The sequence below is a fragment of the Balaenoptera physalus genome (genome assembly GCF_965194825.1).
Source record: "Balaenoptera physalus genome assembly, chromosome: 12".
In the NCBI taxonomy this organism is placed as follows: domain Eukaryota; kingdom Metazoa; phylum Chordata; class Mammalia; order Artiodactyla; family Balaenopteridae; genus Balaenoptera; species Balaenoptera physalus.
This window is the reverse complement of record NC_138897.1, coordinates 5088096-5114308: the sequence shown is the minus strand read 5'-3', so window position 1 is coordinate 5114308 and position 26213 is coordinate 5088096. Positions and strand designations below refer to the sequence as shown.

Below are 26213 nucleotides of genomic sequence, written 5' to 3'. Positions count from 1 at the left end.
AGGTCTTACTAGGAATGAATGAAAATCATATTAACCTTCGAAATTATTTATCTACAAGATTCTTGCTTGAAATGTTCCTTATATTTTCTTCTGCTTTATAAATGGAGATTACAGTGGGTAACAGCGTCCCCCCAAATTCGTGTCCACCTGGGACCTCAGAATGTGACCTTATTTGGAGGTAGGGTCTTTGTAAATGTAATTAGTTAAGACGAAGTTATACCAGACTAGGGTGGGCCCTAAATCTAATGATTGGTGTCACGTAAGAGGAAGGAGAGGGAGAGTCCAAGCAGACACACAGGGTAGGACACCATATGAAGACAGAGGCAGAGGTGGGAAGGATGCAGCCCAGAGGTACCTAGGATGGCTGGTAACCAGCAGAAGCTAGCAAGAGGGAAGGAAGGGTTCTTCCCTAAAGCCTTCAGAGGGAGCACAGTCCTTTCAACACCTGGATACCAAACTTCTGGCCTCCAGAACTGTGGGAGAATAGATTATGTTGCTTTTAAAGAAAATTAGCGTTTCCTAAAGAATTTCTGAAATCACCATCTGTCATTCCATTATGGGCCCTATACCCAATACCTCCCCCAAATGTGGTCATCCGCAGGAGGTCACATCCCACTATTACCAAGTGGCCGTAGGCAAGGCCCCCCAAACTCTTCCTAATGACTTGGGGAGGCAGCAGTTAAAACCTAACTGGTTGCATGGAGAAGTACGCTCTAACAATCCACCCCCTATGTCCATAAGGGTTGCTTTCAAAACTTGCAAGTCGTCCTAGGAAATACTGTGAGTTTATAACAAGTGGTGCCAGAGTCCCTATGTTCATCTTGAATATGAAAGAAATGGAGATGATTATTTCAGGGTTTAGAATATGATTTTCCTCAGAAACACGTGCCAGTAAATCTATAGTCCTATAATTTCAAGCAATCCAAAGTGATAATTAAGTGTCTGCATTTCCAATTCCAAGGGAGAAAAGTACATAGGGTTCTGATTGAGAGGTGGAAGCCAGTGAAATGAGTCTTTGGTTTGTGGTAAGAAGAACCTGAATGGTGTGTTAGTGAGAGTGCTGGTCTAGAAACTGGGAGAACAGGCAATTCTGCTTCCACCTTCACAGCTCCTGGATCATGACCAAGGCAATTCATTTCTGGAGTCTCCGTTTTCTTATGTATTAAAAAAATAAAAGATTATTTTGAGGATTACATTTAAAAAGTGCAGGTGAATGTGTTTTGTAAAAATATAAGCACTCTAATACATGCTTTGATTTTACTCTTCCTAAAGCAAGTTTACAAAGCATTTTCCAAATCGTTAGCTCATCTAGTCTTCTCAGCAACCATGTGAGGAAAGCCCCATTAATTACATTTTATATGAGAAAAGTAAAGCTCAGATAAATGTCATCGTTCACCCAAGTCAACCAGTAAGTGGGAGATAAGAAATAACATCTATGTGCTCCTATGTCTCGTTTTAAGTCTCTCAATTCCCAGGCTGGTTCTCGACCAGTATTTTTTTTTTTTTTTTCGGTTGTTCTTATTGCTAATCCACGGGTGGTCACCAGTGCACTGGGAGCTGCTGGTCACAAACAGGGTCCATCCCCAAGGGAGAGGACAGGGGCTCATTCTCTGTGGCTGCCGTTCCCTTGGCAACCTGCCCAAAGAAACAAAATCTGAGTGTCTTGCTAATGACCGGAGCCTAAGGGCGCATTGGGAAAAAGTCAATCTAACAAGCAAGGGATGTGAAATAAGCATTAAGCTTGGGAGCAGGAACGTGGTGATGCACAGGCCTGGGAGGTTGGGATTATCCAAAACGAGGCTGCTCTTGATCACTGGGAAGGATTTTGCACGACTGGATCAGTTCTTTAAAACAGACGATCCCCGGACGGTGGAGGTGCCAACCCTCCAGTTAACCTACTTGGTTGAGAACGTTTCTTCAGATCATTCGGCTCCTTTGCTCCAATTTTCTGCTCATCAAGCAATCTTCAGATCTGTAATTTGGTCTCTTGAGTGAATTCTGGAAGAGGGCCTTGCAAATGTCTGCTCGTTATATCCCTGATTAAAAACTCTTCAATGTGTCCCCATCAGCCTACAGGACCAAACACTCTCAGCTAACTTTTAAAGCCATCATGAGGAAACCCTCCCTCCTTTTCCAGAAGGCTGTATTTCACCACCTCCCGTTGCTTGAGATCCACGCTCCAGACATACTGGACTCTGTACAATTTCTCCAAACACACCAATTTCTCCAGGCCTTTGAATATACTCTTCCCGCTGCAGGAATTCCTCCCCCCGCTGTTCGCATCTGGAACTCATCTCAGCCCCAAACCCCCTCTGGGTACCCATTCCCCATATAGTCTGGACTAAGGGCCCTCATACAGGTTTCCACAGCACCTGACTTTGCTCCATCGCTGCCTTTTACTATCTGTCTCTCTGTCCAACCAGGATGTAAGCGCCTTGAGGGAAGGAAGAAGGTCTGATTTATTATCGTCTCCCTCACATAGTTCAGCACCCGACGTACAACAGACACAACCTAAGAATTTGACAATGAGTGAAAGATAAAGTCTCAGGTCCTGAGCCAGACTCCTTTCCTACTTTATTCAACAACTGATCTTAATCTCCCGATCGCCATCCCGGATGCAAGCAGGTTTCTGACATTGAGTCACTTGAGAGCCTTTGGTGGCCTGGGAAAGATACAGATGCACGAATGTGAGGCCTGTTCCCTGGCTGAGCTTCAGAGCAAAACTACTGAGACAAGAGGAAATTAAAAACACTGAAGCCACAGCTGTCAGCAGTCTCTGAAACCACAGCAGCAAGATCACACGCAACGTGCAGTACCTCCCCAATACGGCACTGGGATAGAACCACAAAGTTACAGAGAGTGTAAGGGGTCTTTCTGGTTTACAGCGGGTGCTGGCTGACGTGGTGTGACGGCTCCTGACAGCAGCTTACCCCCTCGAGACAAAGGAAGCCTCTACTCCATCCAGTGGGGGTGGGTCAGTGCTGGGTTTGAAAGAAGCTGTGTCTCATGGGAGCCCCGGGGCCCAACAAAGCCTGTCCTCTTTGGAATACAATTGACAGCAGTATATAGTACTTTCCACGTAACTCACTTTTCAGACTCACAATACACTTGGATTTGTTTGCAGGATCTTCTACTAAAATGATTGTAGGATGTGATTGACTCTTTGCTCTATAAGTTGCCTTTTTTTAGGTTAAAGTATTAGCGTAACTGTTTTTTTTCTTTTGGCCGCGCTGCACTGCATGTGGGGTCTTACTTAGCTCCCTGACCAGGGATTGAACCCACGTCCCCCGCAGTGGAAGCACGGAGTCTTAACCGCTGGACCGCCAGGGAAGTCCCCTAAAGTGTTGGCATAACTTAAAAAACTAAAACAAACATCTCTAGAACTTTTTACTTATTAAAAACATCCTTTAGCCCTGAGACAGGTCAGAAGCAATACTGGAAACAGGAAAATAGTACCAATCACTAACACGTCTTAACAATGATCAACATTTTCCCAGTGCTTACTTTGCACATGGCATTTTGCAGGGCATGCTGCAGGCACTGTTCCCTTGCAATGGAAGCACGTGATCACCCCTGGTCTACAGATGGGCAAATGCAGTGCAGGGAGGGGGCTTCCCGAGGCGGGTAGCTGGTAAGGGGGTCTCACACCAGGATATGTATCTCCCGAGAGCCAACTCTCAGACACCACGTGACAGTAAACCCTGCCGTGGGTGGGGCAGTGTGCACGGGGGGTCTCTCACCCCTGCAGCCATGCTTCGCAGTGGACAACTGTTCCCATTTTACCAGTGAGGGGACTGAGAGTCAGGGCTTCGATAGCTGTGGGATGTCCCAGGACTAGAGGGTAGCTGAGTCTGAACCTGACCCTGGGCTTTCTCCTGCCAAGCCTCTGCCTTAGCGCTGGGCTCCCCACTCCTACACTCGCTCTTCGCAAGTGCCCCTTCCTTCCTGCCCCCCTCCACGCTCCAGCTCCCGCTCTGGGCAACCTGTGCTCACACAGTGCGTGTGGCTGACCCAGGAGCCCAGGGCTGGGCTCTAAGCAGCACCGCCTTTCCCAGCAAAGCTCCTGCCTCAGATCAGCATCTCAGATAAGCCTTCCTGCCTTGACTCACCCAGAGAAAAATGTGCTGGCACCCTTCTCATCAAAACCTGCTCTCTGCCAAACACACACACACACACACACACACACACACACATACACACATATGCACGTGTGTGCTGGAGTGTGTTACTTTATTTCTGCTTATTTTATATTTATTATTATTTATATTTAATTTAACAGAATGCATGTGTTAAATATATAGTATGCTAAATGTTGGATAAAATTTAATGTAATAAATTATATATTTATATTTATTATTATGTCTTATATTTTATGTCATGCTATTTTTATAAACCACAAGCTGGAACCATGCCCCAAGTCATAGTTCAGTGTCAAGTCCAGCTGCTGGAATTAAAATTCATTGGATGGAGAGAAATGTGAGTCAAAAGCAACATATATGGCAATGCTCTGGGGTTCTAGTCGTCTTCATGCTCAAGGTGAGTCAACAGGGCAATGACAAGATGGGCAAACTAATGTACATCAGAGTTCAATAGCAGGAACGTAATATTCACGAAGCAAGAATGGTGTCCAGCCTGGCCTGAGTTGGCCAGCCCCACCCTGGGCATCACCTGGCTCTGGAAGCCATGGCACCTGAGGGGGGCAAGGGGCACCCACAAAGTGGGGCACATCCAGTCCCAGCCATCAGGAGTGTGACGTGTCTGGAAACCGCTTGCTAAGAAATCATTGACAATAATTCTATGTCAATAAGTCAATGGAGACCTTGTTAAAATATAGAATTGTGAGGACGTCATATGTATAGACTTGTGGGAAACAAAAAATGTGTTAATGGAAATTCACCAAAATATCAAGGATTTAGCCAGCTGAAAATAATTTCAACTGAACTCCCTATTTTGAAGGCTCTCCTTCCAGAAAGGACTGATCTGATGTCAGACCTTTTAAAAACAATAACTTCATAAGACATTCTGTACCCAAAGTTCTTGGAGCCTGGGACAGCAAAATCACTGATGTAAACAGCAGACCTACAAAATTACTCACCCGCTCAAAACTGCCAATGCCACAGAGAGCATCTCCACACACAAGGAAGAATGTGGGCATCCCAGATAGTCTCTGCAAGACCCATTAAAAACACACACACAGCTCCACTTCGACTTGTCTCAAGGACCTGTCATTGAAACTATAACTGAATCTGATTGTTTCTTCTCAAGCGTGTGTGTGTGCACAAGTAAGTGTGTGTGTCTGAGTGTGTCTGAGTGTGTGTGTGCGAGTATGTGAGTGTGTGTCTGTGTGTGTGACTGTGTGTGTGTGCGAGTGTGTCTGTATGTGTGAGTGTGTGTGTGTGAGTGTGTGTGTGTGTGTGTGTGTGTTGAGAGACAGAAAGAGAGATGGAGACAGAGACAGATTATGCTTGTAGAATCCTTTTTTGGTGCAGAGACAAGAATTATGTTCCATCAGTGATCTTCCTTATACTAAACTTATACTATTTCTTATGAGATTCCCTCCGAGACATCGGGAGAGAGAGAGAGAGAGCCATTGAGGATGATCTGTACTTATCATCTCTTCCTCAGTATCCACTTCCATTGTGCTTTCCTTTTCTTGATGAGAAGTGTAACCATCTTATCAATTTCCTGTCAGAATTCTGATGGTCACTCTAGACCCCTCCATCTCCCTTGCCACACCTAAGCCCATTTGATGATAAATCCCTTCCAATTCACTCTCCTAAATACCACTCTAAATTGCTACCTTTAACCTATTCTGCCAGCATCTCAGCTTGGGCTTTTCAACACCTCTCACCTGGATTCTGTGGTACCTTCTAACTGGTTCCAGTATGAACCCCTTTCAGTCCATTCTCCTCTCTGCCACCAAAGTAATTCTTCTAAAAGGCAAACCTAAACATATCATAACTCTCATTAAAATCCCTCAACAATTCCCTATAACCTCATGATAAAACCCCAGTCCCTTACAAGGGCATGCAGGGTCATGTCTGAGTAAATCCCACCTACCTCTAGATTGCACCCCCTTCCTACCTGCAGAACCTCCCTCAGTACACATGCTCCAGGCACACAGGCAGTATACCAGTCCAGGCCTCCAAGTTTTCATGTGTGTGTCCTTCTACCAGCTATGCCATCCCCACGCCTCTTCGCTTAACCAATTCCTTCTTACACTCCAAATACAGCATCTCTCTGCTGAGCACTTTCTCTAGATGTTTAGGTTCTCAACAAGGACATGATAACGAGTGACTGAAGACTTGATCAAAGCTTAGCATGGAGAGCAGAACGAGAAGTGTAGATATCTGGGGAGGTGTAGAGACAGAAAATTGAAAAAAATGATGTCTTCAAAGGGAATCACCGAGGGAGAGTCAGAAGAGAGTCACAGGCAAAACACTGGAGGATGTCTGTATTTAATATGCAACAATATTGAATGCATCTCAGAAGCTGAGTAGAATACGGGCCAATAAGGGACTTTTGAATTCAGCAATTAAGAATTTGTGAGTAGCCTCTCAGAAATTTCAACAGTATTAGAGGTGGTTGTTTTAAATATTTACTACTCTTGTCTTGTGTCTCTGAGCTGTTCGTTTACATTACTTCCCACATGCTATTGAAACCTACTACCAAAGAAATTCCAAAACACCCATACAATTTCCTGTAAACTCATCAGAGTTAGAGGCAAACTGTCAACGTGGACTCTGTAAGTCATGGTTTGGGATAATTTACTCAAATACGTCTTGTTTTGTTTTGTTTTTCCAACCAGGTAGACTCCACATCAGGTCCCTCTGGCAGGGCTGGCTCCTCTCCAGCTAGTTCTGCAAGGAGTAAGCTAAAGTAAAGCACCAGGGTCTTATGTTTACAAATCTGAGGTGCCAAAAAATGTGTGTCTTGGATTTATACCGTTGATTTGCTGAATATCCTAGCACACAGGGTCTTGCTGGACAGCGCCTCAGGCATGCTCTGAGCTGGATGCAGCTGGACAGCTTCTCCCACATGCTTTGAAACTGGAAATGGTACTTTAGTTGAAAGCCTTCCTTCTTTTCTCATGCCTTGATTCCATCATTCTAGTTCTACTCTTTGGCTTTCCTCATAGTTACAGAAGTCCACACTGCAGGTGCCCGTGTTTTAGAGTCCCAAGTCTTGCTGCTATTGCTTTTCCCTGGTCTCTGCTTTTCCCTTGGCTCTTCATTGCTCCTTCTCCCACGCACCACCCCCGCCCCATGTGACAGGCTGTCCCTCATGCTTTCCCAGGCTTTCCACGTCACTTCTAGGGTCTGTGGACAAGACTGACTGCCTCATGCCCCATTGAGAGGTTCCAGTCTCACCACAGGATGGCTGTTGTTCCATACTTACATCTCCTCCTGAAGATCAACTGTCCCTCCTGGCTGAATTCACGAACTTGAAACCCAGTATGCTTTTATAAATTTTAAAATGAACTCTTGGGGGTTCTTCCAAGATGCTGCCAAAGTTGCCTGTGGAAAGTAGTCTCTTCAAAACCTACTTTAAATTCAGAGTTTTGTCCATATTGCTGTTTATTGCCTCAAACTATCTTTAAGCAGAGGCATTTTTCTTACATGAATAAAAATTTCAAACACTTTAATGGGGACATTAAATCTGGCTTCACTTGGTTCTCCCAACTGCCACAGGTTTTTGCCGAAAGCCTTGACAGGAGCACATCTCTCTTTTTTTGCATTTTTATAAGTAACTTATTTACAGAAATCTATGAAATAAAAGGCTTCCCCCCTGCTTCGGTGATGTGGCCAAGGGTGATTTATAGTTAACTATTTTGATGCAGGTTGAAAGACAGTGAGATTCAGGAATAATTCTAATTTCACTAGCTCTTGTCAATGTGAACAGCAGCTGTGAATTCTACAGTGAACGGTTACGTGGGGTTTGAGGAATGAGGTGTGTCAAAACATCACGTGGGTTTAACATTCCTTCATTCCTTTTGGTTGTGCTTGTAGAAAATAAATATTATTCTCACTTTATTTTTCTTTTTACAATAAGCAGCTAGCTCATCATTTTTCTTTTGGAATTAACACTTATAACCATTAAAATTTCTTATAATTCCAAAACATTAATAATGCCAGCTCCAATTCAATATTAAGGGAAAAGTCACAGTTACTGGAAGAAAAAAATCAAACCTCCTGGACTTCTCATGAGAATAGCAATGGCAGAAGAGTTTTCCAAAAGAACATTTTTGAGGGCAAGTAACCATTCTTAGCTCCTCACACAGCCCCAAACTAGAAGACTCCAAAGCCCCACAGGACGCTGCACATGCCACAGGCAGGGAGCCACTTAAACCTTCTGGTGTCCCAGCAAAAGGGGACGCTGCTCTGGGCTTCCCCAGGCACACAGTAGCCACGTGGCTTTTCTAAGAGACGATGATGCCAAACGAGGCCACAAAGTCACTAAGAACCAATGCTCTGACAGATAAAATGTGTCACATGTCCTTCACTCAAAGTCATTGATTGCAAAGTGGGACAAGAAACTAACTAGACAAAAGCAAAAATTTCTAGAAGACTTTTTAGGTCCCACTTCAGGCTTCTTCTTCAGCATTTCTGTTCGTATTCGATTCTCTTCTCCTTCTTCTCAATCCACATCTGCCTACTTGATGTGTTCTGTTCCACGCCCACACCCTTTTGCTAAAGCCACGAGTGCATCCACTCTGGAGTTAAAGTCTCTGGTGTCAAAGCCCACTAAACAATGACGGACAGTATTGCCAATGGGGAAATACCTCGAGTACACATCTCTTAAGACCTGTAGCTTCTGGAGCAATGGTCCCAGGAGGCCTCAATGGTCCCTGTACATGTGGATAGACCTACAGCCATGGGATGAAGAAAAACCTCTCATGGAATCACCCTGACAACATGAGTATAACTTGAGGCACTGCTTTTTCCATGAACCGTGTAAAACATAAGGGGGTGCACGCATCTTTTAAGCCACTACCTTTCAAGCTTTAAAAGTAGGGAACATGTTTTCCTTTTTTTCCCCTCTCTTACTTTATCAACTCAACATGATGGCTGCAGTAAACCTGTCCACTAAATCTTGATGTGAGGCAAGAATAAATGTGTGTGACTTCTGCAGCTGTCAGAATTTAATGCTGTTCAGAAAATGCAGTCTGTTTTTTCAGGTGTAGTGGTGATTACAGATAGCCTTGAAAGAATGCTCCTCTTATTTTCTCTTAGAATTGCTGAGTTTATGAGATTGGATCTTCTTTCACTGCAGCCTTTCTTAGCATCAGCTCTGCGAATGCACAGAAATAAATGAAACTTTCTCTGGTTTCCTATCAAAGACAGCAGTGCAGAAAGGCTACCCATTAGACCAATGCAACCCTAGTCAGAGGACACACAGAACTACTAATAACCCTGAAAATAAATCAGAATTCATGAAAGTGGTTCTACCACAAGCAGACAGATGGCGATCATCCATTTGAGGGGAATTCTCAGAGAGCCATTAATTGCCTAGAAAAAGATACAGAAAGTCATGTCATAACGGCACTAGAATCTTGTTTGAAATAGGGTGGAGAGTACATCCAAATCAGACCCACCAATACCATCACATAATGTGGCTTTCGTTGGTGACTGCTGTTTAATTGATTCATTGTATTCAATAGTCATGCTCAGCAGTTCTCAGTAAATTATTTTCCATGCCGGCGCAATCACTGCATGTTCATGTTATTTACTGACAGAAGCTAAGCACACCATCACAGGAAAAAAGTCAGTCTTGATGCTATTTGATGTTAAAATCCACTCCTGAGAGTAGAAGTTTCACTTCGCATGAGGAAAGGATGGACCATAAATATTCTTCACCCCGGTAACCTTGTCTTCTACCACCTTGTTCACTCTCCACTGGATAAAGGGCGGCCCTCCATTTGCAGGGCCACTGGATAGATGTCCCCAACTCCTTCCTTGGCTGGCTGATGACAGTAGTTAGTGGTGGAACAGGAGAATGCAGCGGGTGGCGGGTGGAGGGATGAGGTATCAGATGACACCCCCCCGACTCACTGTAAATGGCACCTGCAAATGTCACAGCACCGTGAGGACTTACAGAATGAACTGTCTCAGACTTCACCTGATCTGCTAATTTTTCTAACTCTATTCTAATTGAGCCCCTCTGGTTCAACACTGAGGCACATTGGGGTATTATTTGAGAGCTAAACGTTTCAGTGCCCAGTCTGGAACGCAGCCTTTTGCCTACCAGAGTAAAGCATCTGAAGCCTGCTTTCATCTCTGCAGACACCGACTGTGTGACCTGGAGCAGAGGGTCATTCTTGAAAAATTCATAGGGTGCAACGGACAAGTCCTTCGTGACAGGTTTAGAGGCGGAAGACAGGAATTCAAATCCCACTTGCCCACTCAGAAGCTATACGACCTCGGGCAAGTCAGAATCCTCCTCAGCCGCTATTCTACTCTTGTATAAAGTGATGGTAATTATTCCAGCTCACAGCAAAGGTTGTTGGGAGGATCACTGAGTAACACTGTAATATGAGTGCCCTGCAGGCCACAAAGGCCACTTACAACAGAGGCATAACGTGACGCCTGCTATATGCGGGTGTGCACACGCACATACGCGCACACAGAGGCACACGTATCCTGCTTGTTGATGTGATCAAGTCCACAGGTGTACCCTCCAGGAAAGGGGTGCGCATCCACAGTCGGGGGGGCGGGGCAGAGATGCAGCCGCCTGTCCCTTCCGCCAGAGGGCTTCCCTGTCGCCCCAGTGTCGCCACATCCAGGACGGACTGAACCCTTGGGCTGAGTGCTTTCACTCTACTAGGCCCGGGAGAAGTGTAAGAAGCAGCAAGTTAATGCTGGGGTGACAACCACTGCACCTACCCCAGAGCCCTTCTCCAGTGCGTGTGTGTGTGTGCGTGTGTGTGTGTGTGTGTGTGTGTGTGTGGTGTCATGGTTAGCTAATTACGTGAATTAAGGGACATGCGACAGTCCTTAAGACGTAAGGCGCGCCCCCAGCGAGGTAACAACTAGCTAGTTTCCTCGAAAAGAGCCCTCAAACCAAACCTCACCAGAGACAACGTCCGTCAAGGGCTCCCTAAGCAAACAGCACCTCGCGTGACCCGGGAGCCCGCGCCCTGACCAGCTCTTCTGAGGCGAACCCCACGGGGCAGACCTTTCTAGCCGCTTTCCCCAAAGTACATTTCCTTACGAGGAGGGCACGGTCCCGGGATATGAAGCTTCTCGCTCTGAGAACAGTTACGAGCTACTACCCTGTGCTGCGCACTGAGAACCAAGCCACAGGACGCGCCCCCGTGCCAAGGTCTCCCCACCGAGCGCGTGCGCGGGGACGCAGGTGAGCGCCGGCCGGAGGTGTGAACAGGTGCGCAGCGGGGCGGGGCGAGTGAACCCGGGGAGCGGCAAGGGATACGGCGACCAAAGCTGGAGGCGCGGGTGAGGTCTTCCCGGAGGAACGATTAGAGTTAAGCCTCATAGGACAAAAGAAAGTTACTCAAGGACGAGGATTTCTCTAAACAGAACAGCATGTACGAGGCAAAATGAGAAAGAATGTGCTGGAAACACTGAGTATGAGGTGGGGATGGCAGAGATGAGACTGGGACGTAATAGGAGGCGTGTGGAGGAAGCCCTTCCGGTCGATGGGAAGGCACTGGAGATCGTCAATCTTCGGGGGAGGCCAGAGCGCTCTGATGACCTCACAAGAAGCTCTGGTCCCTGCGCCTAGAAAAAACGGTCAGACACACATGCACACTCGCTTTCTCCTCTAGGGCCTGGGGAGCTGGAGGGCCCTGGCCACGGAGCTCTGCTCCAGGAAATAGGAAGCTCTTGTAGGCTCTCCGGTAGGGGGTGGGGAGAAGCAGAGCTGGGTTTTGCGATGTCGGCTCTGGCAGGAGCCGAGGAGAACGTCTGATACTGAAGCGGCTCCGGGGACCAGAGAGCCCAGGGCTATTATTGAGTCAAGAGATGGTGAGGGTGTGGGCAGAAGCAGTGGCAGGGAGCTTGAGGGGCAGCGAGCAGACCCTGGGGAGAGGCAGAGGAATTGCGTCCCGGGAGGGGGGAGGCGAGAGGTACCCTTAGGTGTTGGTCTTTGGGAGGAGGCTTTGGACAAGAAGAAGCAGAGGTCAGCTAGGGCGCGTGGAGCTGGAAGTGCCAGCAAGCCATTCCCGTGGAGGCGTGTGGAGGCAGGGGAGTGGCCAGGTCTGCAGCTGTGGAGGCGACCCTGGGCTTGGACATGTCTGGACACCACTGGCACGGAGGGACCAGTCAAGCCCTGTGGGCAGATGAGCTGGCACAGGACAAATGCACAGGGACCGAAGCTTCAGGAACACGCAGATGAGTGCCTCCATGGGGGAGAATGAATTGACCTTAGAATTTTAGATATTTCTGGTACTTGCAAAACAGAGGCTGAGAGAAGGAAGAAACAAGAGGATGACAGAAGAAAATAGTGTGATGGGAAAGAGGCAGACAATAGTCTGGAGTGGGGAGAAAGCAACAGGGTGGGAATGAGGAGGAGGAGAGGTTGGAGAAGGAAGAGGAGGGGAGAATGGGAATGAAAAGGTCCCCCAAATGTTCAGAGACGGAAATGGGTAGTAGATCCAAACCACAAACGCAAGGAGATGCGTCAAGAGGCGAGCAAAGGGCTTTCCCGGAGAAAGACTGAAAGAAGTAAACACAAAATCAATCTCAAAAATATTCAGAAGGCACAGAACATGGAAAGGAAAGCCAATTGAAACAAATACCCTTGTATTTGCATTGCTCCTTATAGACTTCAAAAGGATATATAATCATCTATCGGGTAATAGTATAATCATCTATTAGATAATATTAGAGTAAATATTATTACGTCATTGTCCTGATTTTACAAAATTGGAAACCCACAAAGGCTGAATGCCAGGCTCAAGGTCATATGTCTAGTACATGGCAGAATTACAACGTGAGCCCAGTGTTCCTTGGAGTTCAGGCCACATCTCACTGCCTGCCAACGGTGCGTGGAAAACCGCTGGACACAGAAGGAAAACAGCACCAGAGAGATAAAATGCCTGCCTTTATCTTCTCCCTTTTTAAAAACACACTTAAACTTCTAACAACTAAAAAAAAGAAATATATATATTCTGGAACTGAATAAAATTGATGCCAGGAGATAAAGTAAATATTGAAGGAAAAGGGAAAAAGTTGTTAGAAATATGTTTGTGTTGAAATCTTGGAGCAGTTAAGTTTATTTTGTAGTGGGGAAGAATAACAACTGTTGGTAAAGCACATTAAATGTGCTGAGTACTTGCTGTGCACAACAGCTCCAAGTGCTCTGCCAGGGCTCAGATGAGTCGCTGGGCAGTGACTGCACATCAGGCCACGTACCACGCACCGTGGCTGAAATCAATCACCACGCGCAGGCCCCGTCAGAGAGGCATCACACAAGGCTTTGACAAAACAGTACCGACTCTCATAATCTGTTCTCCATAAATAAACTTGCAACACGTCGATGGTAAGTACTCCTTGACTGAAGATGAGGAGGAAAATATTTTGCACTTTTCAGGGTTCCTGAAATATACCCACCACTGGCCCCTCTTTGATTTTAAACCAGCGTCATGGTGTTTCCGAACAGGACAAGGTCAGAGACAGTCTGCCTCAAAAAAGTGGCAAGCAATTCTGCATAGCTTCACGAGTCCAAAACTCTTTACAATAAAAGAAAATCAATCGTCCTATGTGTGCGTTGTGGTTTTGCTTATGTGTCTGATCTCAAAGCTCTTCAAGAATTTTTTGATGAGAACCACGGGTACTCGAAACTCAATCGGCATGCCTTAAGTCTCGTATTTCATTCCTGGAAACAAGGCTCAGTGAATTAACCTCTACGTGCTTAGGGCTGTAATCAAAAAAGTATTCTTAAATAAAAAACTTAGCCTGGGGCCTCCCTGGCGGCGCAGTGGTTGAGAATCTGCCTGCCAATGCAGGGGACACGGGTTTGAGCCCTGGTCTGGGAAGATCCCACATGCCACGGAGCAACTAGGCCCGTGAGCCACAACTACTGAGCCCGCGCGTCTGGAGCCTGTGCTCCGCAACAAGAGAGGCCGCGACGGTGAGAGGCCCGCGCACCGCGATGAAGAGTGGCCCCCGCTTGCCGCAACTAGAGAAAGCCCTCGCACAGAAACGAAGACCCAACACAGCCAAAAATAAATTAATTAATTAATTAATAAAAAGAAAAAAAGTTAGCCTGGACGTTATAAGACTAAACAGAAGCACGCTCTTTGGACTTAAAAGTGTCCTTTACAAATAGAATCAAGAACTATTTATTGTGTCCTTTCTACGTGCAAAGTACTATGCTACGCACTGTAGGTGATACAAAGAAGCGAAAGATTTCATCTCTATCCTCGAAAAATCACGAGCAGAGGACAGAGGCAGGGGGTGGGAGGCGGAAGGGGGGGTGAAATGCATGAAAAGGGTCAAAAGGTACAAACATCCAGTCATAAAACAGGTCCTGGGAGTGTTCTGGACAGCATGGAGACTACAGTTACCCATATGCTGTTGTATATTTGAAAGCTGCTAAAAGAGTGGCTCTTAAAAGTTTTCATCACAAGAAAAAGATGTGTAACCCTGTGTGTGATGGATGCTACACTGGATTTAGTGTGGTGATCCCTTCACAATATACACAAATATCGAGTCATCATGTTGCACACCTGAAACTGACATAACGTTCCACGTCAGTGATACCTCAGTGAAGAGAACCTCTTACATGTGTTAACGAAAAGCATTTAGGTGACAGAAGCTCAAGATACAATACAAGGTTCAAAGAGGAATAAAGCAGGATGAGAAAAGCTGAGGTCACGTTGCAAAGCGAATGCCTCTGCTCTTTTTAATCCGCGTGCGCTGCACGATTCCCAGCCTCGGTTTTGTCAGCTCTGAGGGATGGCGGTGGAGGCATAAGCAACAGACCGAGCTCCTCGCGTGCAGCTATGCACGGGGCAGGCCCTCCACATAGGTAGGCATCGGGTGTTAGTTTCTTTTATTCTAATACTGGTAATAGCTACTTCGGCTCAACTAGGTACCTCCCCAATAGAGTCCCAATTGTAAGCACTGCCTCCATCCTCTTCCCTCAGTTCTAATTTCTGGAGGGAGGGGTGATTACTGAAGGAAAGAAAAATATAAAATCTGATTAGGTCGCCCTTTACATGCCCACAGAGCTCCACGCCCTGAGCCAAGCCCTGGGTCTGGAACCCTCCCTCCCATCTCAGACTGTGTAGAAAACCATGTAAAAGAATCTTGTAAACTGCCAAACACTCTCCAAGTATCAGGTGTAGTCACTGTTGTACAGAAAATTAGCCTGGTGGACCCACACCCCACTCCCAGCTCTTCTCTGCATGAACCACGTGGCACAGGGCAAAGATGCCTCACCTCACAGATCTTCCAAGTCCTGATACACAAGATTGGACTGACAATGCAGTTATAAGGGTTAGATACCAAAATGTTTCCAAAGCATCTAGCATAAAGCCTGGCACAAAACGGATTCTCTATTATATTTTTCTTTTCCCTTATAGGCCCCAGGGGGTTTTGCTCACTGACTTTCTGATTGTCAACATTTAGCCTTCCAGACGTAGAATGGGGACTAGTTTTATTTCAGCATCCTGCCCTCCTTGACATCTCCAAAATAAACACAAAGCACTTTCGGTTCAGTGTTACGGGATGTTACTGCTCACTACCTGGAAACATGTAGAAAACATCAAAGTCAGCAGACCCCTAACTTGCTGTCTTGGGGGCCCCACCCTTACAGCTAGAGGGCAGACTCATCACGATGGATATCCTGTTCTCTGACTTTGGCTATTTTTAAATTAAAAGACAGGAACATCTGTATTCTGCCTCCAATTGGTGTTTGGGCATCTTCACAACATGGGAACTAGAAGTCGTTATCTTTCCCCTGTTTGCCATACAGATGGAACTTTCTTACTTGCCTTATCCTGCCCCATGAATATGGCATTCTGATAGTACACATGTGGGTTTAAGCGGTATGCTTGGTGCTAAGATATCAGGAAAGCCTGTGACAATCTGAGAACTTTGGAGTTCACTGAATGTGTGTTTCACAAAATGCCAAGAGCAAAGAAGAGGAAGGTAAGAGCCCAGAGTGGGATTCTTGAAGGAAACCATCAAAAGGCCCCCCTGGATGGAATGAGTATTGGCATGGTGAAGGGTGGGGGGATTAATTAAAAGGGGTTCTTAAAAGGTACTGTGATATGGAAAAACACACCATCGATATAAATGCCAAGAACATTTGACCAGCTGAGCAGAATGGACAACGTGGTAGCTCTTCCTCTGATGCTCTGATGCGTCACAAGGTCAGAAATGGTCCCGAAGACTCTGAAACCCAACCTGATCCTCATCTACCCCACGTTACCCCACAATGTAGGGTAGTTGTGGCTCTGAAGGATGCTGGGGGTGGGGAAGCGTGGAAATTGATCACTGGTGGGTCAACAACCTGTGTGTCCTAAGAGGGAAAGACAGCCACGTCTTCAACACTCCATCACTTTAACAGACACCGTTCACAGGTACGCTGATGCTAATTCTGAAACTTTCAGGATTTTGAAGGGCAATCAAAGACACTAGGGGAAGATCTGGCACCACCCCTAATTCCTATTTCCCAGATGCAGAACCTGGTCTCAATCTAATTTGGAAACTTCATTCCTAATTACATACTAAATCAACTCTTCCACTAGACTGTCCAAATGGTTCCTGAAAAAAATACATGTCTTGGAAATATTGCATGTATTAAAGGTACAACCCTTTAGGGACAAGTGTACATTGTGAATATATAATTATAGGATCCCAAAACCAAACTCTGGTTCCGGGAGTAATTTAGTAGAGGTATAAAATTTCACTCGGTGTTGGATTTCGTACTTTGGAGTCACGCATCACCCATTCGTCTCTGGGTAATTACGGCCGTGTTTGTCTCTTATCATTACCAGCAAAAGTCCCTATTATTTAATTGGATATTAGACACGTAGTCACCGTCCAGAGAACGCATGAACACTTTTCAAAATGCTGGTCATCTGGAGCGCCAGCATATTAATTTCTGGCACAGCATTTGAGGTGTGATTGAAACTGTAGAAGTGACATTTGCATTCAGTTAACGTGAGGGATTTGCAGGGCAGAGGACATTTGAAGTTCGCCTGCAGCAATAAGCACCCAGAGGAGGACTTCCTGAAACAGGAGGCAGCTTCACAGACTGCTACTGGGACAGTCCGTAGCCGGCCTCAACAGCTCTGGGGCATAATACGGCTTTCCGGGCAAACCAACAAGATCGGGACAGCGGAGAGAGACAGAAGGGAAACTTGTTTGAAAAAAAAAAATTAAACTGGGACATTCTAACGAATGGTCATAGTAAACTTATTTCTAGAGCCTGATCTGGATGTGGTCTCCGTGCTCAGATGAAGGTGTGGATTTGTATCCAGTGAAGTGGGAACAGGAAATAAATGCAGAGATGGCAACAGAGGAAGCAAAAGGAGAGTAAGCCATTGCTCATTAGCAGGCAGCTCAGTGCACAGTGAAGGTCAGTGAAGGGAAACCAGCCCCACAGAACCAATGAGGCACAAGGGGTCTTTCCCTAACCCTGAGGTCCACTCGCCACAGGACTGCTGTGGGGTCTCAGGGCACGAGGCGCACTGAGCGAATCTGGATCACACAAGATGGACAGCAAGCGTGACCTCAGGTCCCCGGGCCACGTGCACGGCCCTCCCACGCCTACATCCCAGGGGCACTGAGAATGTGCCGATAAAGTCAGACAAGGAGAGACGTTTGCTCTCTGCTTTATCCAGGAACTCTCACGTCATTCACTATCCAGAAGATCCTAATTCTAATTTTGTGCATCTCAAACCACGGCTGGAACCAACCTCATGAAAGCGCACACTTTGCTTGGGAGCTCATCCACTTAAAGCTGTGTTTCCCAGAGTGTGTGGCATGCAGCACATGTCCTATGGGATATTAATTGCTGTTACTTGGGGAAAAAATAAAAAAATAAAGGTTGGATGATATAAACTTATGCGCGCATAGACTGCTTATCTGTCTTGGTCACAGCTGTATCCCTGGGTCGGGAAGACGTGACAAGCCCTCAACTAAATATCTGTTGTGTTAATAACTAAACTTACCAATGATCAAAACTCAGCAATTGAGGTCTGATTAGAATATAATTACATAACGTTAAACAGGTTTCTTTACTAGAAGTTTCCTCAGAGCCTATTAATTACTAGGATACACAGTAAATCTTTAAGAAGTCATCAAGTTGGCATGTCTCCCAAATATAATGTACCACAGAAACATTTTATTTCTGATTGCCTGATGAGACTAGTATTAAACAGAGCACACCAAATTCATAGTATTGAAACTCTGAGGGCCGTTCTTCTCTAGGCAAAATACACACACCATGTTTAATAGTACCTTGAGATGTGCAGACCATTCCAGTACTATATCGATCTATCAATAGAAAGAAAGAGCTACGAAGGGCCATGTGCGTGTGTGTGTGTGTGTGAGTGTGTGTCTGTGTACATCCCATGCCTGGGTGTGTGTCTATGTGTGTGCCTGTGTGTGTGGTGTGTGTGTCTGTGTGTGTATGTGTGTATGTGTGCATCATATGCAATACTTCCTCTCCTGGGGTCTCTCATTCTGGCAATTATTTTGTTTCCTGGCAACAGTTTGGAGGATGTTGGATTGTGGGCGGTGCACAACTGAGAACATCAGACCTGCCACCAAAACCCAAGGCAGGTCTCACGCCGGCTGTTCAACAGCAGGTCACCACCAGGGCTCGGGAGCCTTCAAGAACGTGGTCAACAGGGAAAAAGTAAAACGGTGATGTCAGCCGGCAGCCCGCGGTGGGTGAGAGTCCTCAGTCTTTATGAAAAGCATCGAAGTACCTGGGGCAGGTAACTGCAGAGCTGTTTCCACTCCTGGACTGAAGGGGCGGAGAGGGAATAAGGGACTTAGAAACATCAGGACCGCAGGACAGAGGAGGCGTCCCGAGAAGGCAGCCCTGGTGTTAGGAGGTGAGGATTTGGGATGTGATTAGGTTGTGAGGGTGGGGCCCTCATGAATGGGATCGGTGCCCTTACAAAGGGACCCCAGAGAGGCCCATCACCTCTCCCGCCATGTGAGGACACAGGAAGAGCACCGGCTGTGAAGCAGGAAGATGTCTCCACCGGAACTCGACCAGGCTGCTGCCTTTACCTTGGATGTCCAGCCTCCAGAACAGTGAGAAACAAATGTCTGTTGTTTATAAGGCACCCAGTCTGTGGTGTTTTGCTATGGCAGCCCAAACAGACTAAAACACAAGATCAATGTGCTTTTATGAAAAATAACTATTTTCAAAAAATATAGTGAGAAAGGCAGCATTGCTTTTACATTTCGCAAAACTCTTTAATGCCTGGCCTGACAGAAGGGAGCTATATTCTCAGATCTGCTTACATTCAGTCTGATGCAAATCACATGTCACGTAACCTCTGGAAAACTCCAGCATATCCTCATGAGAAAATAAGAGTGAAAAGGGCAAATATCACCTTACTATCATGATGAAATTAGTTTTGACCTCATAGACACTGAGAGGGTCTTGGGGCCACAATGACGATGACTACAGCTATGAGACATGAGGTCCTCGAGGCAAGAACTCCATCCACGTCACCCTAGTGTCCCCAGGTACACAGGGTCACATAGCAGGTGTCCAATAAGGGCTTACTGAATAAATGGGTAGACTGATGCCTTTAGCAGTTAAAAGAAATGTTTGCATTAAAACAAAATAGAGTTTCATCTATTTAAAAATATAGCACCAAAGTCTTGACTACATATAAATATATAAAATGACATTTTGATAGCTCTGTTTCACTCCATTGTCCTTAATGAGTCATCAACAAAAATAAATCGTATCTACTGATGAGTAGTGACCAGAGCTTTAGAAATGTTTTCTTTCAAGGTACTGACCAAAGGGCAGGATGTGTGGAGGCATTGGGTCATACGGAGAAAAGCGCTGGGCTGGAAGAAACTGGATTCCAACCCAGTTCTATGCGAGCCAGCTGTGTGGCCTGAGGAGAGTCTTGCAGAATTTCACTTTCCCATCCATGAAATTAAGCAGGTGGTCCATCTGACCTCCACTCCTTTGCGGTTCTGATTTCCACTCCCTAGTGGAATAGCCACGTCTGTGATCAGAATCTGACACAGAACGATTTTTTTTTAACAGAGTAGGGCAGGACCTGGGAAAAAAAGTTTTGTCATTTTCAAATGATTGCTTAGCTTCCTTCAAAATTATCTCTCTGAAATAAAAAGAGGAGTATTTCTTCGATGGAGAACTTTTTTTTTAAAGTCAGCCTATATCTCAAGAGGATCTTCTTTTGAAACCTCGGCAATAGCAGTATTCCTTTCCTGCCAAATTCAAATGCCATTTTGAAGAGAGTGAAAAGATTACCAGCTGAGTTATGAAATTCATTTTTTTTTTTACTTATGAAAAGCCACTTATTAAAAATTCAGAACTATCTTCAGCTAATTCAAACTCATGGACCTGCGCAGTTCATATTTTAAAAAATAAATAAGTAAACTCCAGGAGGAAGAAAACTTACGATCCATACTTAGAGCCTTAATGACAATAAAACATAATCATTTCATGGATTTATTACCATATCGAAAGAAGCAGCATGGGTCACACACCAGGAGGCTGAGCTGGGAGACAGGGTACCCAGCATCAAACTTCCGAGTAGAGGGGGCACCCACCCGCCCAGCATTGGCAGGCCAGTGGCAGGAATTATCCAGGGCTCCATCTACCGTGCTCCACACGCACCACCCTGACTCACCTTGCCCACCCCTCACTTCCTTTGGTTCTGACTGTAAGTGCTTGACTCTGACCTTGGTATCCCGTATCTGCATCCCAGTCTGTCCGAGACATCAACCCTCTACCCTAGCTGGACCCCACTGCTACCCCGGGCCCCAGGCAGGCCGGCCACAGTCCATCCTCGGAGGTCAGAGAAGATCTGTTTTCTATTCTAACTCCCCTAGGACCCACCAGCCTTGTGATGTCACTTGCTTTTGTCAAGGCATAATCTCTCCGGGCTTTAACTGTCATCTGCAGAGTGGGGACAGCGATACACAAACTGACTGCAAAGACCAAAGTGGCTACGTGAAAACGCTGCACGAATTTAAACTGTTTTTTCCTTGGATCCTTAAACAAGCCTGATAATAGCGCTTTAATCTAAGGGATTCAAAAGAACTGGAAAACGTGGTCTTTTCTCTCGTTAACTCAGAGAGCTGTGCTTCTCTTCATCCTCGCACACGGCCGGGTATGGAGGGCAGTGAATGTCATGTGCAGCTTGGGAAACTGGGGTAGCTCCGAGGTCGCTCAAGGCCCTTGCAGACAGCCCTCTAGCAAGTTCGGCTTGGATGATGGATTTGTTCCCGCCCAAGTCACACTGCAGGACGCCCAAGCACCAGGCACGGGACAGCACCCGCCAGGAGCCGTCTTCTCAGCAGAAACTCTGCCGAGAGCTCGGGATCCGCCAGGCTGGGGATGGCAGACCATAGCAGGACCGGAAAGAATTCAGCCATCAGGAGCTCTGCCCTTGCCTGCAGCCTGTCCTGGCCGAGTAAGAGGGGACAGTTCACTCTGCATCAGGAAACACTGCTCTTCAGCCTGGGAGGAGGGGCCTCCGAGATTCCACTGTTTCCTGACTACCGCCACTCAGAGGGCATGTACAAGTCCCGAAACTGTGCACACTTACTGTGGCTCATTGTCACTGTTAGAGAAGGTGAGGAACCCATTTACTGAGCATTATAGAAAGAGAAACTGTGATTAGTTACATGAAAGAGCTGGAACTATGGCCATTTAGGAATCCACGTGCCACACCTCCTGAGTCTCCACTTGGACATTTGTCCCCTGGGCAGGCGTCCCCCGTGAGCACTGACGAGGCTTAAGAGAACCCATAACGCAGAAGCTCCAGAGTCTGTAAGTCTCTAGAAGCTCAGGCTGCTGTACTAATGGCAAGAGATACGGGGCCTGGAGCCCTGAAAACACCCCAGCTTCAGCCCTGACTTGGGCCCCGAAGAACCAGACATAAGGAAACCTAGAGGTGATGGGAATGTCTATCACCTTGACTGTGGTGATGGTTTCACGACTTATGCATCTGTCCAAACTCATCAAATTGTATGTGTTAAATATATGAGGTTTTTAATATCAATTATATCCCAATAAAATTTCGAAAAAGTAAAACAAAACCCAAGCCAGTTGCATCGGTCAGCTCTTCTCTAGACCACCTGAACTGCTAGGTCACTGCATCTACTTAAGATGCTTCTAGTCTTCATAAGTGTGAAAAACCAGCATAAGGCAGCTATAAGTGAAAGGAAAAATATGAAATGAAGGGCAATTTTAATTAGGTTAAAGCTCTATGTTCAGGCCGATATAGTGAATCTCTTCTTTTGACTATGAAAAGAGGAACATACAAATTTTTTGCATAAGAAAGGAGACAGCTGTCCACTACTGAGCAAATATTTAAGGAATATCCACTTACCGGGGCCCACCTGGGCCACCTGCCTGCACCAGTCGCTCTGGGCCCACAGAGCAAAGGCACCTGCCTTCCCCGTTCTGAATTAGAGCAGCTCCCTTATTCGGGAAAGAGTTCCTCCACATTGGGGAGAGCCCAGATCAGTAAGGAATGGCACCTGACAAAACCCTGCCTGCATGATGTTTGACTGGGTCTGACTTTGCTTTCCCAGCCCCGCACAGCAGCAAAGAAAGACTAAGCTAATGCACCCAGTAGCGCAGGGGCAGGGCGCCCCGCCGGCCCCTCCAGGGGTTTCCCTGGCCGTGACGTGCCAGGAGCATTGTCACAGGCGTCCCCCGCCAGACTTGCCTTCCCGGGAGGCACCTGTGCACCAGGCCTGGCGTCCTCTCCCCGGCTGGCCTGTCTGCCCGAGGTGAGAAGGATGCTGAGTTTTGAGCCTGCGGCTGGAACCTTCTCTACAGTCCGCGTCAATGCATCCTCACCCTATGTTGCTGTTTCTTTAGTCCCGCCAGTGTTTTCTAGGCGGAAGGTTTGAATGCCTGCCTTTGCACGTCCATCTTTTCCAAAACACAGTGCTTCCTGCCCTTCAGTTCTGTTCTGAACAGCCCTTTGTCTCGGGTCTTGCTGTGGTCAGTCCCGGTTCTGAGCACTGACCGGTCGACAAGGTTTAAAGCTTAATCAGGGCTCTTGAAACGATGCCTTCTGAGACCTACCTCTTGCTCGCTGCCATCCCTCACACTCCCGGTGACGCTTCAGGAAGACGCGCTGGGTTATTTTCATTACGGGGCGGTGGACTTGCACTAAGCCACGCACACTCACGTGGCCTCTGTGATGAACGGCTCACGTTCCTGAGAAAGAGCAGAAAACCGCCCGTGGCAGCCAGGTGATGAGAGAGGAAAGGCCCGAGGGACCATCTCCCCTCACCCCCGCACATGCATTTCTTTTTCACCTAAAGACAGATGTTTAGTAATGGGGGGGTAGCTAGAACATATTTTAGGCACTGTTAGAACAAAGAAACAATTGGAAAGAATCTTATCATTTTCAACCAGGATACAAGAAGAAAAACCAAATGTTTATTTTCAGGCATTACAAGATACCACTGTATTTAGGAGCCGTGGGTCAGAATTTATGGTAATTGTTTTATTCAAAACCATTGGGTAGAACAGTCTACATTTGAATTCCAGAACTTCCCTCCACAACTTTCTAAGAATAACACACCTCAAGCTCCATGAACCCGGATTTAACACCAACATGAAACCAGCTCCATGGCAGGTAGAGTTTTCAGACAAGGCTGCCCACGCCCACCACGTTTATACTCCAGTGGACAAAGTCAAAAGGAAGCTTTCCGACTTTTCTGTTTCTTGATACGTAGATGCTATTTATTCCATGGCCAATGACACCTGAGTTGGGATAGCCTTCCTAATAAAACCGTCTAACAGATTCATTTAATGTTTCATATTTCAAGGAAAAATGCATCTTTAAACCTTTGTGGGTCTACAACAACATATAAACTGTGAGGCAGAAGACAGAAGGCCAATTACTACATTTATCTTCAGCTTTGCAAATACACAGGAGGGAAAACCGAAAGGAAGACAGATGAGATGGAAACTCAGGAATTAATCAACAACAAACAGATGTACATTAAGTTAGATCAAAGGTGGAGTAGGCTGTGTCTACAACTGCATGCCAGGGGAAGGGAGTCGATTCTGATTACTAATTTATTTAAAATTAATCCAAGAGACCAACGTGCTGCAGTTCAGACCCATAGAACAATGCTGATGGGAGAACAGAGAGTCGTGACACAAGACTGACTCCACAGAGGGGGTTTCCCAGCCCTGCCAGACGACACACCGTAGGGATGATCTTCCTTCCACATTTTGAGCTTACAGAGCAGATTCGCTGAGAGTATCATACTTCGATCTTGTTCTTTGGTGGTGGAAGATGAGTGTAATTATAACGAAAGGGCTAGCTGGCATCCGCCACCAGTGGAACATTCCAAAACAGGAGCCCAGTTTGTCCTCACTCCCCCGAGAGAGGTGGCTTCACGGCAACCACCTTAGGGGACACATAGAGAACCCATAATGTCACAGCCTGGGGGCTGGAGAGCGAAGCGGGGTTTGAACCCAGGCCTCCCAGGCAATAACGTCGTTATTTTGTAAACTTCGCTAACTTACATATCTAATTTTGAAATGCTGTTTAACTTTTTAAGGTAGAGACATAAAAGGAAATATTCTTCAGCCTTAAAGAAGGAAATTCTGCCACATGCAACAACATGCGTGAACGTGGAGGATATCACACTAAGTGAAATAAGCCAGTCACAGAAGGACAACACAGGCTCTAATGTAGTTGGACACGCAGACTCAGAGAGTACAATGGTGGTTGGCAGGGGCTGGGGACAGGGAGAAACGGGAGGTTGCTAATCAATGGGCAGAAAGTCTCAATTTTGCAAGATGAAGATGGGTAAGTAAGTTCCACAGCCCCGCCTGCAGTTAACAATACTGTATCGTGCACGTCAACATTCGCTCAGGGAGCAAATCTCATGTTAATTGTTCTTATCCTGGTAAAATGTAATGGAATTGAATTGAATTGAAAGTGTAAGGTGTTATCATATTAGTGAACGAATGGATAGAATTCTGGGCCAAGTTATTTGCCCCATGATTATTAGGTGGGGTTCCTGCAGCCTCAGACCCCTGAGCTTTGCTGCAGCCATTTGGCTATTCAGCCCTACCCACGCTTTCAGCAATAAACCATCTTTATGTACTTTTGCCTCTCTCATAGATAAAGGGACCCTCTTTAAAGCTGGCTCCATCAGAAGTCAGGGAGGATTTAGTCCTGGCAGGCACCACCCACAGAAGGAAAACAGTTCCTGCTCCTGCCGTGCCCGTTCTAAGCCAATCCTTTTTCTTCAAGGCACATGAGGGGACCTGCCCAAAGCCACCAGACCCTTGGTTGAGAATCTACTTGGTAATTTCTCACTTTTTCTCTTCACGGGGAAATAGTGCTCCTGTGAGAGAAATCTTTGATCTTTGTTTCAAACCTGCAAACATTTTCTAGATAATAATCTTTCTGATGGTGAGTCCTCAGATTTCTCACATGTTCATGACAGGGTCCATGAGATGAAAATATGAATAGGTCAGGGCAGTCTCTGCCTTGAGGTATAGGAACAAGTGCAGTAAGAAGGCTCCAAAATCGCCCAGAAGTGGAACCCAAGACCCTCCTACTCATGGCTCTTCAAAGGGCATGCTTGGCCAGCCCACTAAGTGGCAGGGTTAAGAAAATTAATTTCTATCCCAATTGATTTGGCTGGAAAAAGTGGGATTTCAAATTTGATCTGCAGAGACAGAGTGTGACTCTTAATGGCCTGTTTTCTGAGGGGACCACATGCCCTCCTGTCTCTCTATCCCCCTGATCCCAAGGTCCTGGTCCTACCTCAGCCAGCCAGCCCCTCCTCCCTTTCCAAAATGGTTTCATGCAGTTTGCCATAAAAATTCAAATAGCAGGAGCAAAAAAAAATGAGCCAAGGAGACTGGGATTGAATTCCAACTAGACATGCCAGCGAGCAGAGCTGTGTGACCTTGGACAAGTTACTCAACCTCTCAGAGCTTCAGCTGCATATCTCTAAAATGGACATAGCAAGCTCTACTTACTCCAGTAGACCTTAAAAAATTAAACGAAATAAAAAAGA

General features: G+C 46.3%; 1 protein-coding gene and 1 long non-coding RNA gene across 9 annotated transcripts in view; one reads left to right on the top strand and one right to left on the bottom strand.

Annotated features, from left to right (window-relative positions):
• Nucleotides 1–26213, bottom strand: part of FBXO15 (F-box protein 15) — a 310107-nt gene that overhangs the window by 123950 nt on the left and 159944 nt on the right. The window contains exon 9 of one of the 8 annotated variants that reach the window (XM_082415912.1): nucleotides 5577–10064. The exons of the other annotated variants lie outside the window; for them this stretch is intronic. Within the exon in view, the coding sequence (XP_082272038.1) occupies nucleotides 9778–10064 (287 nt within the window). The 3' untranslated portion in view covers nucleotides 5577–9777. Of the gene's footprint in view, nucleotides 1–5576; nucleotides 10065–26213 lie in introns of those variants that run through there. 8 annotated transcript variants of the gene reach the window in all.
• Nucleotides 1–26213, top strand: part of LOC309639131 — a 253725-nt gene that overhangs the window by 223878 nt on the left and 3634 nt on the right. The window lies entirely within an intron of this gene.